Raw genomic sequence first — 15,859 nt, forward strand, 5'->3', positions numbered from 1 at the left:
AAAAATGTTTAAAAATTAAACTCTGGTATAAAAAAGTTAACAATTTATTACTTTATGTACAAAACATCGTCAGTCGTTTCACCGTCTACTTGGTCCAGCCGCGCCACATGGAGGCGAGCGAGGTGACGAGGGAGAGCGACGGGGGCTGGTCGGGGGCCGCGGGCTCCGCCTCCGGCCAGCTGAGGTGCTCGGGCGGCTCGGGCTCGTCCTCGCCGCCCGCCCACGCCGCCGCCGCCGCCCAGCGCTCGTCGGGCGGGGGCGGCGGCGCGCGGCCCAGCGCCGGCAGGTCGGCCGCCGCCGCCAGTGCCAGCTCGTGCAAGCCGGCGAGCGGCGCGGCGGGCGGCAGCGCGGCGTGCCCGCACAGCGCCGCGCACCCCGCCCGCACGCGCCCCACGCACCCGCTCCACCCGCCTGCGCAACGTCCCTCGCAGTAGTCGCTGAAATTGTTATATTGCTAATAAATTACAACAAACTTCGTAATAAGATATAACAATATCCCTTGTTGCAACAATATCCCATGTATTTGTCTTGCAAGTCTGTCCATGCGTGAGCAGAAAAACGCCATCAAAAATTGAAATGTTTTAATCACCTGAGGTTGATGGCGTGCGGCAGACGCACGTCGAGCGTCGCGGCGAGCAGCGCGACGAGCTGCGCGGCGAGCCCGAGTGCCGCGCGCGCGCGCCCCGCCGCCGGCACCGGCAGAGCGCTCTCCCCGCCCCCGCTGCCCCCCGCACCGGACTCCCGGTTTCCCGCCACTAGAGACAATCATTACTTTATTTTTTTATTTTTTTTTTATTATTATAAAATTGGGGCCGTCTATAGACTGTTCGTCCATATCCTTTTTTTGTTATTTTATTATTTAGATTTTTCGCACCAAGGATAATTGAAATAATATTATGAATTTTAATTAATTGTGGTCCATCACGCCATGGACACTTTTTTTTTTTTTTTTTTTTAATATTTATATGTGTATATGTATATTTAATAGAATAGAGTATAATATGTTATACATATAATAAATAAATATATACATTTATTGTTTTATAAATTGCATAATAATAATATTAATGTTTTGAACGGTGAGGTCCCAGTCGGTGTGGCGGCCAGTAGAACCGACATTTTCCGATTTCCTTAGATTTTATGCTGCTCCACCCTTTGCCTTTAGATGTTGTGACATTGGCTTGGTGGAGAGGGGTCACTCAAGCTGGGTGGAGTTTCTAGGTTGTTAAAAAGACATCGTTCTGTGTCGAATCTACCCGCCATGTGGCTTAGGACTTTATCGTTCCTGTCTTTTATAGCCATTTTTATATTATAATCTCTTATGTGTTCGGTTGACACCTCCGTGGCTCTTTTTATGAAGCTTGCCACAGCGTCTCCATCAGTGTCAGTGTAATAGACACAGGTGTTAGTGTGCCGGGATATGGCTACAACTGCATGAGGAACGCTGTCATGGATTGCCAGCTTTCGGGACTTGGTCTGTATGATGATCACCGAGGGACTCGTTAATCCCTGAGCTTCATGGATTGTGAGGACGCGAGAGTCCGTTCCCGATCCATAGCCTGTATTAGTGAGGGCTGATTTCTCCTCTTGTGTGTGGACAAGATACAGGGTATTTAGATTGGTTTTAGGTATTCTCGCTCCTGAATACTTCATTAGCTTTATATCATTACTTTATTATGATATTATGTTTCTTACGCTGTGTACTCAATGGCTCTAGTATTACATTTCGGGCCAAGATACGACGAGGTCATGAGACATCAATATAATATCAAAATAATGTTTAGGTGCAGCCATATTTGTTTTATAAGATTTATGTCATTATTGTTCATTTTTAATGCAGAGGACAAGTATAGAATTTGAAAATAAAATATAACCAAGTCTGAACCCTTACTGCAGGCTTGAAATTGTGAGGCATCACAGTCAACATCTACCCAGGGTGCCACGATGTGCAGCTGCGGCCTCTGCGGGGGGCCCTCCTCCTCCTCCCCAATAAACTCCATATCCTCAATACTGTCACTAAAATTAAAATATTATTGCAATTTGAAAATAGCAATACTTAGAATAATAGACATTCTGTTTAACAATTGAAAGGTCCACTGCAATAATGATGAATGTCCTAAAAAATTCAAATCTTAACAATTAATGCCCTTCGGTCACTTGAAATATTATCTTAAAAATGTATTTACAAAACTAGCAATATCGTGATAATATTACGGCTACACGGCTAAAACGCTCAACGTCGCAGGCGTTTCCTTTAAAATAATCTTTACCATTCCGTTTCATTATACCATTCTAAATTTAAAAACCCAATTATCTTAAAACTAACAACTTAGGACATTTATCATTATTGCAGTGGAGTCTTCAATTGTAAAATAATATTTTTTACAAATAAGCAACAAATTGTCAGCTAAGGTTCAGAAACCTACCCATAAATATTCCTTCCAAAAAATAATAAGCCAATTACCTGGTGTCATAGCTCATATACACTGGGAAGATGTATCTTATGAGCTGTCTTATTCGTGATCTCCGCAGTGCAGCCAGGGACTCAGCGTGCTCATTGTAGACCTCAATCTGATTCCGCAGTTTCTCTCTCTGACCCTCGGCCAGTCGGTCCACGCTCGACACTCGCTTCTGATACCTCGGCAGCTTCTGGCTCAACTCATTGTTATGTGCTTTCACTTCCATCAAATCTTTTTTCAATTCGTCTATTTTTGTTCGTCTCTGCTGCACCGCCAGCTTCAGTAGTTCTAATTTTTCTTTTGCATGTTTGGTCTCTGTTATTAAAATGTCTCTCTGCAGTTTTGGGGATAGGAGCTTGTTACACCTGTCTAAAATGTGTTGTCTATTACGTCTAAGTCTCAGTAATTTGGCTTGTTTTTCTGAGTATCTGCAAGAAAATATACAAGAGATAAGATAATAAATCTAAAAGTGGGTCAAGCCAATATTATCTTATAATTAATCGTTTTAATGGTAAGCAGGAAGTGAGCAATAGTCAACTTATAGGACCAAGTTTGAATTAACTTTTGTAAAGAGTACTTAATAAAGAAATATATTTTTAGCAACCAACTGTGATCGTTTTCATCATCAGTGTCTTTTTGTTTCACAAGAACTAACTTTAATCAAAGAAAATGCGTGAAAGGAGAGTAATACGTAATAAGTCGAGGTTCATTGTTTCGATAGTTCTAGATTGGGATACTGTTGTAGGCTTGGAGGACCTTTCTAACACAATGGGAGCTCACCTGTCCGAATAAGGCATTGCTGAATGAACAAAACTCCCGTTTTGGACACATTCTGAACAATAAAAATTCTTCTTGACCGTGTAGCAAAGTAAACACTTGGTATAGTGACCGTCGCTCTCAGTTGATGATATTCGGAAGTCCCTTGGAGCTTCACTTTCCATTAAATAGCTCATAATCGCTAATTGTTCGAAGGCTCACGTAAAAATGATTTTAAAATTCAATTAAATTACACAAGACGATTCAAAACAACACTTTGAAAAATTCATTTTCATTCAACTGTCAAGTGTTAACAATAACAGCTGTCAAGTCAATGTCGTTGTCATAAATATACAAATGTCAATTTGTGACAGTAATGACGTCTTAGTTTTTTTACAGATGAAGTTTTAAGGCTGTGACAATATTATGCTTACAAGCGACTATAAAAAGAATAATTTTGGGAGTTTCGGCGTTGTTTTAAGAACAGAAAGCATATGCTACTATGCAAATTACATTCATCATCATCATCACTACCATATTATACCACTTCATAGTCTTTTAGATCGAGACTCGAGTTTGTCAAGCGATAATTAAAAAAAATCTATACCTACCTAATATTATAAACCTATGTTTGCTTGAACGCGTCAATCTCAGGAACTACAGGTCCGATTTAAAAACTTATCTCAGTGTTAGATTCTATCGAGTAAGACTATATATAATCTCGGATTATATATATATATAATCGAAAGAATTGCTCGTTTAAAGATATAAGATAGCCTATAGTCTTACTCGATAGATGATCTAAATAACACAGAGATAAGTTTTTAAATCGGTCCTGTAGTTCCTGAGATTGACGCGTTCAAGCAAACATAGGTTTATAATATTAGGTAGGTATAGATTTTTTTTAATTATCGCTTGACAAACTCGAGTCTCGATCTAAAAGACTATGAAGTGGTATAATATAGTAGTGATGATGATGATGAATGTAACTTGCATAGTAGCATATGCTTTTTGTTCTTAAAACAACGCCGAAACTCCCAAACTTGTATGTATAAAGAATCAGGAGTTCTCTCAGCACCTTCCGAACCACGGTATACCAGGTATATCTCGGTGCAAAATCTTTCTTGTTGGTAGCATATGCTTAGAATAATTCTCACGAAACCAAAGTCACTACATGTTTCCCTATAAGTTTTGAAGAGTTCCCCCGATTACTTATGGATCCTTCATCAGATCACCACTTTTGTGAATATAATACCAAATTGGGATGATACCCTATATACCAAAAGAAAAATTTTGAAAATCGGTTAACAAACGGCGGAGTAATATTTGAATATAAGAAAACGAACATAACACCTCCCCCATTTTGAAAGTCGGTTAAGATTGTAGCCTATGTGTTATTCTGATGTATAAGCTATATTATTGTAAAGTTTCATTAAAATCCGTTTAGTAGTTTTTGCGTGAAAGAGTAACAAACATCCATACATCCACACATCCATACATCCAAACAAACTTCCGCCTTTATAATATTAGTAGGATAATATATTACACAAAAACTATACAGTTTTGAAAATATTACAAACGTATGACAAGCTGTTATAGCTGTACATGGTTAGGAGTTCACATTGCAACGTGAAGAGCGATTCTAAAGTTACCTTTATTTTTAACCGATTTCAAAAAAGAGGAGGGGAGGTATCTATTTGCTCCTTATGTATATTATGGATATACTACTTATGTAATTATTTATGGATATACACATTGAATAATTGAGAAATTTGCTACCCGTGGCGTTGGCCTGCCTATTCCAATTTCAAATTTCTCATTTAAAAATGCATCGCTATTCGCTTCGCCTCTTCAGTCTTCACGTTGCAATGTGAATTAATCCTTACTATTGTCCTTACTACGAATAATTGTTATTTGTAAAGTTTTACTTCAGCTTAAGCTCACCCACCTGATTAGCTGTTTTACCTCTAACTGTGTAGACAAACTGATTACCGGCTAAAAAGGGCTTCAGCCAAACCAAATTATTATGCTTTAGCTGCTAGCGTAATAATTTACTTTATATCGTTATACTAGCTGTTCCGGCAAACGTTTCTTTGCCATATAAAGTATTTCGCCCGTATTATTTTATTGAAGTGACTAAAATATGACTATGTCACCATGGCAACGTCCATCGCTATCCCGTCGCACAAACAATGGTCGCCATCAGTCTCGAGTTGTAATAATTTACTATTGTTTATTCAACAAATGCACTTATCAATATATAAAGTACCCAGTAGCCGATTCGGCAGCTGCCCCCCCCCCCCGGATCATGTTGACGTCCCTAAGTATATATAACGATTTTTTTCCATTTGTTTGCAATACAATATTTTTACAACTAAAAATTATTAATTTTTTATAAACACCTAGCTTATAAAAAATCTGATTTGCCCACCCCTGGTCCCAGAACCTGAGTATTTTGCCCCCTCCCCCCTGGCCCAGAACCTGGGTAATCTGCCCCCGCCCCCCCTCCCTGCCCAGAACCTGGGTACGTCCATGGACCCACTGAATATGAATATAACATTTGGTTAAAACCAGTAAATCCGTTTCGAAGGAGTACGCGGCTTAACATTGTGACACGAGAATTTTATATATAAATATCGATATATTGTGGGCGAATACTTGAAAAAAAATTCGCATTTTAATAATAATAATTAAGCAAACAATGTAAAGGCACTAAGTATAATACTGAAGAGTACATTAATATTATTTGAGTTAGTTTACAGCGTGAATACCTACTGCGAAAACCTTTTTCTTCTTACTGTACCCACTTTAAATAGTAGTTTGGACTAGGAATAATGACAACTAAGTTTGGAGAAATAATGAAAAAATGTAATTTAAAAAGTTACTAATGGTGCTCCCACACCGCAGTTAGAAAATGTTTGTAAATATTTTCTAACATACAAACATTTACTAACAAAATATTATTTTGTCAATTATTACATTTTGTTAGGAACTGTTACATGTTATAAGTGCTTTTACACTAAAAGAAAATGTTTATTTATGTTTACCAACATTTTATAACATTGAAATCTGGTATTGGCTCACCACATACCCCATCGTCCTTTATAGTTAGGGAGGCGAATAGAGGAATTTTCGGTAATACTCGAGCGTGGCAGTTTAAGTTATGAGAGATACCTTGGACTTAATAGAACAACCTTGTAAAGTATTGTTACGGTACATGGTATACGGACACGTGGTGCGCAAGTACATACTCGAACCTTCTAAAAAGGTTCAATGTTTGTTTACGTGTTTACCCTTTATTTGTTAGCGTGTTTGAATTTAGACCTTATGACTGAGTCCATAAGGTCTAAATTAAATTCAACTTACTGCACTTATCGCAAGGACGGCAGTTTTATTGTGGTACATGCCCGAGCCGCCTAGAAATTTCCCACGGTTGTTTACTTGTTTACGTGAATCGGGAAATTTCTGGAATTCGTCTCGCCATATAAAAAGAGCCGCAGGCAGCCCCGGAGTCAGTTCAGTTCGGTTCGAGCGATCATCAAGGCGATTTCGGAGTGAACACAAGTGATCAATAGTGAGTGAACCAGTGAAACCTGCGACTTGGCTACGACCTAGGACAGTGATAGTGCTTAGTGATTGGACCTAGTGATCAGTGTTTGGACTTAGTGCTAAGTGTTGTGACCTAGTGTTTATTGCAGTGTTAATAAAGTCTTCAAGAGAGTCACCAGGTCTTTCCCTCCAAATCCTCGAACCCTAGCACGTAACAGTATTTAGCTCTATATGTAGTGACGCGCGCCCAGGATAGACGATCAGATTAGTAAAAAAAAATCGATAGTCTGAAATACTCGAGCGCGTCAGATTAAGATATTGGGGGTTGATTTCAGTGTTTTAAGACTAAATTTAACTAATCTGCTGCCTGCCTTCACATTAAGTCGCGCGGCTGCCGCACTACTCGCGACTTAAGGCGACGCTCTGATAATTTGGCTGTAGCGATATCGATTTTTTTCAGCAATGACTAAAGCTAAGAAAATTAAAGTTCATTGTCAGTATTCATCATGTTGTGGTGTTTGTATAGAACCTTTTTATAAGTTTACCTTTTTGATAAGTATTGTCTTTAAAATGTCCGTGGTCCTAAGTGGTATTATTACTAAAATACGCATATATCTTACATGTCTTTGTCTTTAAATTACCCATAGCATTACACGATTGGACAACTTTTATAACAAAGAAAAGACCTCTGTCAAAAAAAGGGATTACTATTTTGCCAACAGAGGAGAGTGATTTAAGCTTCCAAAATTTATACATAGACTGGTTCAAGCATACACTTTAATTTGCCCATAGCTTATATGAAATATATTTATGGTTTTTAAATTACGCGACAAAAACCATTTTATCGCAAACATAACCATCACGGTTTTTTACTTTAGCGCGGCGTCACCTTAATGTGAAGGCAGCCTAAGTATAGGTTTACACTTCGCTTCTAACTAAGTACCTAAGTAATAAAAATATAACCTAAGTATTCATCGATATCTATCGTAATCTACTGTACATTTCTTACGAAGATGTGGCAGAAATGAACATAAAATTAGTTATCATCATAACAATTAATTAATAATTATCTTACCCAAGCGTTCGAACTTGCGGGTCCTGAGTTATTACCATTATCAGATAATGATCGTTCCTCCATAATGAACACCGCTCAAAAGTCCGGCAGTAATGGCGGGCGATAAGATAAAATTAAAGCGAACAAACACCTTCCCGGAGAAATGATAAACAAGAAGGTAAGAGGCGGAAAAGTTTTTAAATTATGATTTGGGCTTATCTGATCCGCTATTGTTATTCAGGGCGGGGGCGGGGGCTGGGCAGGGCGGGCGGGGTAATGGAGTCGCCGTAATCCGTGGCCTCAACACACTCGGCCTTTTTTCTGGCGGAATTTTCAAGTTGTTATGGCAACTCCGGGGAAGTCGATCATGAGCTGCCACACTGACAGCGACGCTGCGGTTCTTTCGCTGATAAAATATTAAATAATACTATGTACGTAGAGTGAGTACCTAATGTGCCGACAGTATATTGAGCATTTAGATGATTAGGTTTCGATAATTGTTTCCTAATGTTTATTTTTAATATTAAAAAATATAAGAAAGAAGTAGTTACTTTAGTCTATCTATATTAAGACTAAAGACAGAACGACATTTCGTATTGTTTTTTGCTCAAATGTTAAATAAAATAAAATTGTTTGTATAATAATACAACGTGCGTCGTTTGACATCGCCTTACAACAGTGTGAAGCCCCCTTCCAATATTCATAAAATTTAACCTTTATTCCACTTAAGCCGTAATCTTTTAATGAAGATTACGAGGCGGCGGTTACATAGAACAAATTTAGCGTCGTCGCTTAACGAAATTTATTATTCAGCCGGACTTTACCACAGTTCATTTGTGCGAGATAGTTCTGGGGAAAATTGGACCAGATTTTTGGTCGTGCGACATTGAGCTGGTCCGAACACCGTTCTGCTATAAACGTTGTAGGAATATTCTTGAGAGCCTTAAAGGAAGATGTTCCGACCGAACGAAGAGTTTCTTGATATCAGAAACATTCATGCGCGTTTCAGGATTGTGTGTGTTATTTTTCATCAAGCCCCATACGGTCGCCGGTGACCGAACCACAATAGAAATTCTATTGTGTTTCGTTTTTCCACGATCGACGGGTTAATGAGATTTGAGACCCTACTTACTATGATGTCCGCAGAGTTTTGAATAAAAAGAAGAGACCGCTGATGAATAGCCAATAAAAGTTAACAATTCGGAAGGGGTGCGTAGTAAAGTCTTTATATGCATCTGTAAAAGTATGATTCGTTAGCGTTTTACAGTCGCGCGCGATGGCCGCTATAAACTGTGGTTTTATCGTCGACTAATTTTGATCAGACCCGGCAGCGGCGGCGGTTTCCGCCAAATTAACTGCCGTATTGTTACATCGGCTAGCTCGGAACGAGGTTTTATACGGGAATTAAAAGAAATAGAGTGGACTGTGGATTACTTTTGATAATTATATTGCTTGGTAGGTAGCACAGAGCGTCCGTGGCGTAATAGGTAGACCTTTGGTGCAAACTCAAGAGGGTGTAGACTGTTGCCTGCAGGTTGAATCCCGGGTGGGGCGTGACGTATAGACTTGCTCAGTCTTCTTGAATAGGCCGATGTTGCTATATAATTTCGTATGAACTTGGGCATATAGTCATTTAAATTCACGTCGAATGGTTTTTTCAATATATCAGACGGACAGCAACATGAATTAGTCTCGTCTCAATCTTCGTTTATTATTAAGGGGGCGACTAACTCTAAAGTGTCGATTTTATAATTCATTTTTATACTTGAAAATAAACCCCGAATTCTTTCATTTAAAAAAATTAGATATTACATTATATTTCCGAGAATTCGATCTGAGCAAAAAAACGATATCTTAAAATTTTCTCGATTGAAAAAAATCACAAAGATGCATCTAATTTTCACGAATTTTTCATTTATTGCCATAACCGTGCATTGAACTAAGTTAATATTTTAACATATTGTATAAAATTCTTTCATTGAGAGATCGACATAGCGGATTTTTAAAATGTATACAACATTTTAAAAATCCGCTAGGTCGATTTATCGAGTTATTGAGAAAAAACTAATTTGGCGATGAATTCGCGTCGTTCTTTTTCACCTGGCATATGAAAGACGGGCGTGAGTGTGAAGAGAGAAGGACGATGTTTGATTTTTGGGGTTAGTCGCCCTCTTAAAGCTAAAAGGATAAAAATGATAGGTCGATCGAGCGTCGGTAGTTGATACTTTAATCTTCTCTTCTAATATTGTAACCGATGAATTTTTATTCTATTAATACTGAATTCATTTCAGCGGGTGCCAACTTTGAAATAAAAATCTTGATTCCGCACTAAGTAGCACTCGGCGAGTAGTTCGGTTTTAATTGAAAAGTTTCTTTTGGAGCACGTTTTTATGTTAATTTAGAACTTTCCAGAAACTCTTTCCTCAATCATAAACAAGCCGAACTAAAGTTGAGGAACTACCTCGGCAGTGGGCTGCGAACACTGCCGCATATATAATTAAATAGCCCGCCATAATAACTGCTAGTTGAGTCCGACGCGAAAAATGAGGGAAAACTTTCTAATCATTTCGAGAGCTGAGCTCTTACGAGTTTATAAAGTGAACATAAATTGTATAAAATTAAATCACAAGTGGTGAACGCTGTAACATTTTATTACTTACTCATTTAAAATTCGAGGTAAGTATAATAAACTTAGTTTAACTTTATTTTTGTCTAGACATTTAACATAGCTCCGTATGGACGGTTATTGCAATTAAAATGTTCGATCCAGTAAAATAGGTGGAAAATTTCGTGATTTGGATTAACCCGTAAGTTACAGTTCGACAAGGCTTTAAATGAACGTGGCGAGAAAAGGAACTAACGCTGTTTTCATACAAAAACGTCATTTTGACAGTTCTTTTTTACCAGCAGCGCCCATTGACATATTCATTTAAAGCCTTGGTGCACTTACATATGTTTTAAATTGTAATTTTCCATCTTTTTAGCGAAAGATGGCCACGTGCGAGTTTCTTACGCCGGTTCTTCTCGCCGGGTTAGTTTTCGAACCGGTGGTAGGCACCTTAGTATCGACGTTCGGAAAAGTTTTTGTAAAAAAAGTACTCTGAAAAAAATATATTTTGATTTTGATTTTGTTACATCGAATTAAATGAAATATAGATTCATTGCGCTATTTCCTATACCGCTACTGAAAATTTGTATCATCTAATCGCAAACAAAGCCAAAAACTATTAGACGCCCGAGAACCACAAAAAAACATACCGACCACTACACACACCAAGGACACGCCCATAATGATCTATCAATAACGATCCAAGATGACGGTGTCCCCATTTTTCCGGTTCCCGGGGGAGTGATCAGTTTCATAACGCGACTCAGCACCAACCAACATATTATATCCCCCCTCTCCCCCTTCCTTATGCCTCCCGCCATAGTACTTCTCTTCTCACTTGGAACACTTACGAAGATACTGTACAAAGGTAGTCAGAAGTTGTGATAGCTTGGAATAGATAATATTAACACTAACTCCCAGATCAGGTAGTTAATACTTGATACTAGGTTATGTTAAACTTACTACCTGACTTAATAGGTAAACTTTCGATTTACGTTCAGGTGATTCTTATAATGTATGTAGTAAAAGTATTTTGACATTTTCATAATTATATTATCGCAAGCATTATAGAAGCATTTTCTAATTTTACACAGCAAAAAAAAAAAAAAAAAAAAAAATATATATATATATATATATATATATATATATATATATATATATATATATATATATATATATATATATATATATATATATATACTAGATGTCCCGCGCGGCTTCGCCCGCGTAAATTAGAAATTTTACAGAATCCATAGGTACATTTTCCCATAAAAAATATTTCCCCCGTTTTTCCCACATTTTCCTGAGTTTCTTCTGTCGTATTAGTCTTAGAGTAATAATATAATATAACCTTCTCGATAAATGATGAGTCTTACTCGATAAATGATCTATCTAACACTGAAATAAGTTTTTAAATCGGACCTGTAGTTTCTGAGATTGACGCGTTCAAGCAAACATACTCTTCAGGTTTATAATATTAGGTAGATATAGATTTTTTTTAATTATCGCTTGACAAACTCGAGTCTCGATCTAAAAGACTATGAAATGGTATAATATGGTAGTGATGATGATGATGATGATGATGAAGAATGTAATTTGCATAGTAGCATATGCTTTCTGTTCTTAAAACAACGCCGAAACTCCCAAACTTGTATCTATAAAGAATCAGGAATTCTCTCAGCACCTTCCGAACCACGGTATACCAGGTATATCTCGGTGCAAAATCTTACTTGTTGGTAGCATATGCTTAGAATACTTCTCACGAAACCGAAGTCACCACATGTTTCCCTATAAGTTTTGAGGAGTTCCCTCGATTACTTATGGATCCTTCATCAGATCACCACTTTTCTGAATATAATACCAAATTGGGATGATACCCTATATACCAAAAGAAAAATTTTGAAAATCGGTTAACAAACGGCGGAGTAATCGTTGAATATAAGAAAACGAACATAACACCTCCCCCATTTTGAAAGTCGGTTAAAATTGTAGCCTATGTGTTATTTATTTAATATTTTAATCAGCACATGAATTGAATAACAAAATTTTTTTCAAATTAATCGTAGCACCATCTGTCAGGACAAACTAAAATTGAAATAGAATAATATTGAATGCGATGATAGCGCCGTCCGCCGGATCTAATGTAAAACATTCCAAAATCAACAACTCCTTAAAAATAAGAAATTAATTGAAAAAACATTTTCCAGTAGACCAAACTGTAAATCTAAACCATTCTCGAATCTCCACGAACACACACAAAAAATTTCATCAAAATTGGTCCAATATATATATATATATATATATATCTCATATCTCGGAATCGGCTCCAACGATTTTCATGAAATTTAGTATATAGGGGTTTTCAGGGGCGATAAATCGATCTAGCTAGGAATAATTTTAGAAAATGTCATTTTATTCGTGTTTTATCGAATACCGAGCAAAGCTCGGTCAAATAGCTAGTTAATAATAATGCAAACTAAGCTTACACGACTTTCTATTAGGTGGTGCTACGGCGTAGACGTGCTACGCAACACGCCACACCCTTTCGTAGCACCTCTACGCCGTAGCATTACGTTTTCAATGTTTGCAACTGAAATCAATTTTGTGCAATTATATTATGAACTGTAAAATATAATATTCTGTTTGTTCCTCCACATATCACATGTTAATATTGTCTTGAAAGGATTTTATATCGGTCAACTATTAAATTATGTGCAGATCCATCACAGCGTTTTGTCTCCGGCTAGAAGCTCAGCAAACACCGCGGGTAGAGGGGGACATATGGGGCGACGGGCGAGGGGGGAGGAGGGGACGACGTGATGGAGTAATGGGAGAACAATCATAACAGCGGAAATGGGGAAACAGCGCGCGGACGAGGAACCATGTGGATGTGACTTTGTGACGTCATCAAGTTTGGTCCCGCCTGTGACCGGTTTATGAGCTTTTATTACTGGAAAGTCTATTCCCTAGCGTTTTTCAATTAAAATTAGGGGGCAAACGAGCAAACGAGTCACATGATAGAAAGCAACTGAACTTTTGAAACCATTAACTAATCTAATCTATATCGATAGACGACCTCCTGTAAAAACATAGAAACCGGGCATTGCAAAATCTTTCGAGTATTTACTAGCTCATTCGTAGTTTTTTATTGGAACTACAACATTTTTTCACTTTATGATGCATCACTCCGATGTCCCGTCTTCTCATACTATCAGTATAAGGGCGTTATCCCAACTTATTGACGCTTAACTTTATAATACGAGTTGTTCTTGCGAGCGACAAAATGCTACAAATCTGAACGTTATGAATTCGAGACGTAATGAAAATGAGAAACGTCCTCATGAATGTTGCTCAGTACACGACATAAAATACTTTTACAGCGGACCCGAGCGCGGACAGGTCACAGCTCGTAAAATAGTTTTATCACCGACTACTCACTACTGAGAACTACCGAAATACCGTAATGGCGGCGAAAGCAAAGATTTGCTCTTCCATCCCACTAATATTATAAATGCGAAACTCCACTTGTTCGTTACCTTTTAACGCCCAAACCGCTGAACCGATTTTGGTGAAATTTGGTATGTCGATACTTAGAGTCCCGGAAAAGGACATAGGATACTTTTTATTCCAAAAAAATATGCGGCTCCCGCGCGATAAACAAATTTTGGCGCAACGGAGTTGCGGGCGTCATCTGGTTAAAGAGCTCATAAAGAGCTTCCGCCATGAGAATAGAATGCACTACAAAACGGTAACTCTCATTCTTGATGGCTCAAATATAAATGAAAAAAACAGTTAATAATATAATGAAATAATATAAATAATATATTATATAACTTATACATAATATATATACAACGATTGATATATTATAGATATAATGGAAAGAGAAAAGTCTGTATTTGAATAAGGACTTGATAAAATATACAAAAATAAAACAAGTTAGAGAAACGGTAACAAGACGCATTATTGCCTCTTTCAGACAACGCTATGAATTTCAGTGAGAACAGTTTATTTCGGAACCTCCATTTACGTAACGTTGAGTACGAGGCTGATAAACATATTAAGCATCTTATAAATGAAATAAAATAAAGTTTATTTCAAAAGTATAATTAAAGCCCAAACATTTTTTGTAAATGTTTTTGTAACAATAATTAATAACACGTCCTATCTGTGCTGTCTTTTATCCCATATCTCTGCATAAAGCTGTCGCGAGAGAATTCTTTTCAGAAATAAGCAGTTCCTTTGTGTCGTATTTACACGGTGATTGTAACAATATTAATTGTTTGTTATAATATAAAGCTGATAGCACACTTGTCAGCACCGTACGCGCCGTACGCGTCGAACGCACCGCATAGTCACAGTATAGCAATATTAGTCCCTAGGGATATGTCATATTGCTATACTGTGGCATAGTACACGAAATGCGGCGCGTACAGTGCGGACTGCGGACGAATGTGCGAGGTTTCACATCATTTCATACAATGAATTCTAAAATCTGCACGTGCGTGCAGATAAATGTGCAGTCACTTAGATAACTTATTCTACGTTCCTATTGTTAGTATTCACATTAAACGCCTCCGTGGTCTAGTAGTTTAGAGCGTGGCTCTTGACACCGGAGGTAGTGGGTTCGATTCCCGCGTTGGCAACATGTAATTTCCAAGTTTGGTCAGGACAATGGAGGCTGATCACTTGTTATCTGACAAGTAAGATAATCCATGCGTCGGAGGGGCATGTAAAAAGTCTGTCCTGCGCCTGATATCTCGCCAGTCGTGTCGCTCTTCGGTCCCACTGGGTCATTAGAGTAAAGGAATAGAGAGTGCTCTAGTGTACTGCGCACACAATTGGGTACTATAAAATTACTCCTGCGTAACTTGCCCAGTTTAAATGAAACCTGCCTGCCTTCATTATGCCTGCTCCATTCGGCGTAGCTCCGCCGACGAGACACGGGAGGTGCGACACACGACACACGAGTAAGATCGGAGCTGATTGTGAGATCGATACTCCATCACAGGTGCTGATTGTTGTGACACAGAAATAGCTTTCGCAAAACATATATTACAGATAAACATAAGAGCCGCTTATCAAGTTAGTAAATAAGCTACTTAGATTTAGTTTACAACTAGATGACGCATGCAAATCCTCTGCACCAAAATTAGTTTATCGCGCGGGAACAATAAATTTTCCGGGATAAAAGCTATTCTATGTCCTTTCCCGAGACTCGAAGTATCTCCATGCCTAGCAAAATAGGTTCAGCGGTTTGAGCGTAAAGGAGTAACATACGGACGGACAGCCCCCCTTCGCATTTATTTTTTAGTATAGATATAACACGAGGCGATGCGGCGCATTTTATAGCCATTCAAAATATAAACACGCAAGTAGGATGTTTGGGATTTTAGGTTTCATTTTCACGAACACTCATCTGTCAACCGTTCT

General features: G+C 38.1%; 1 protein-coding gene across 1 annotated transcript; it reads right to left on the bottom strand.

Annotated features, from left to right (window-relative positions):
* Positions 1-85: 85 nt before the first annotated feature.
* On the bottom strand, positions 86-3,489 carry LOC121739765 (beclin 1-associated autophagy-related key regulator-like). The gene is made up of 5 exons (XM_042132357.1): positions 3,240-3,489; positions 2,465-2,887; positions 1,892-2,016; positions 590-755; positions 86-437 (listed from the first exon to the last, which is right to left on the bottom strand). Exons 1-5 carry the CDS (start codon positions 3,410-3,412, stop codon positions 86-88), a joined length of 1,239 nt encoding a protein of 412 aa, XP_041988291.1. The 5' UTR covers positions 3,413-3,489.
* Positions 3,490-15,859: the final 12,370 nt, after the last annotated feature.

The sequence above is a fragment of the Aricia agestis genome, chromosome 1, assembly GCF_905147365.1.
Source record: "Aricia agestis chromosome 1, ilAriAges1.1, whole genome shotgun sequence".
Lineage (NCBI taxonomy): Eukaryota > Metazoa > Arthropoda > Insecta > Lepidoptera > Lycaenidae > Aricia > Aricia agestis.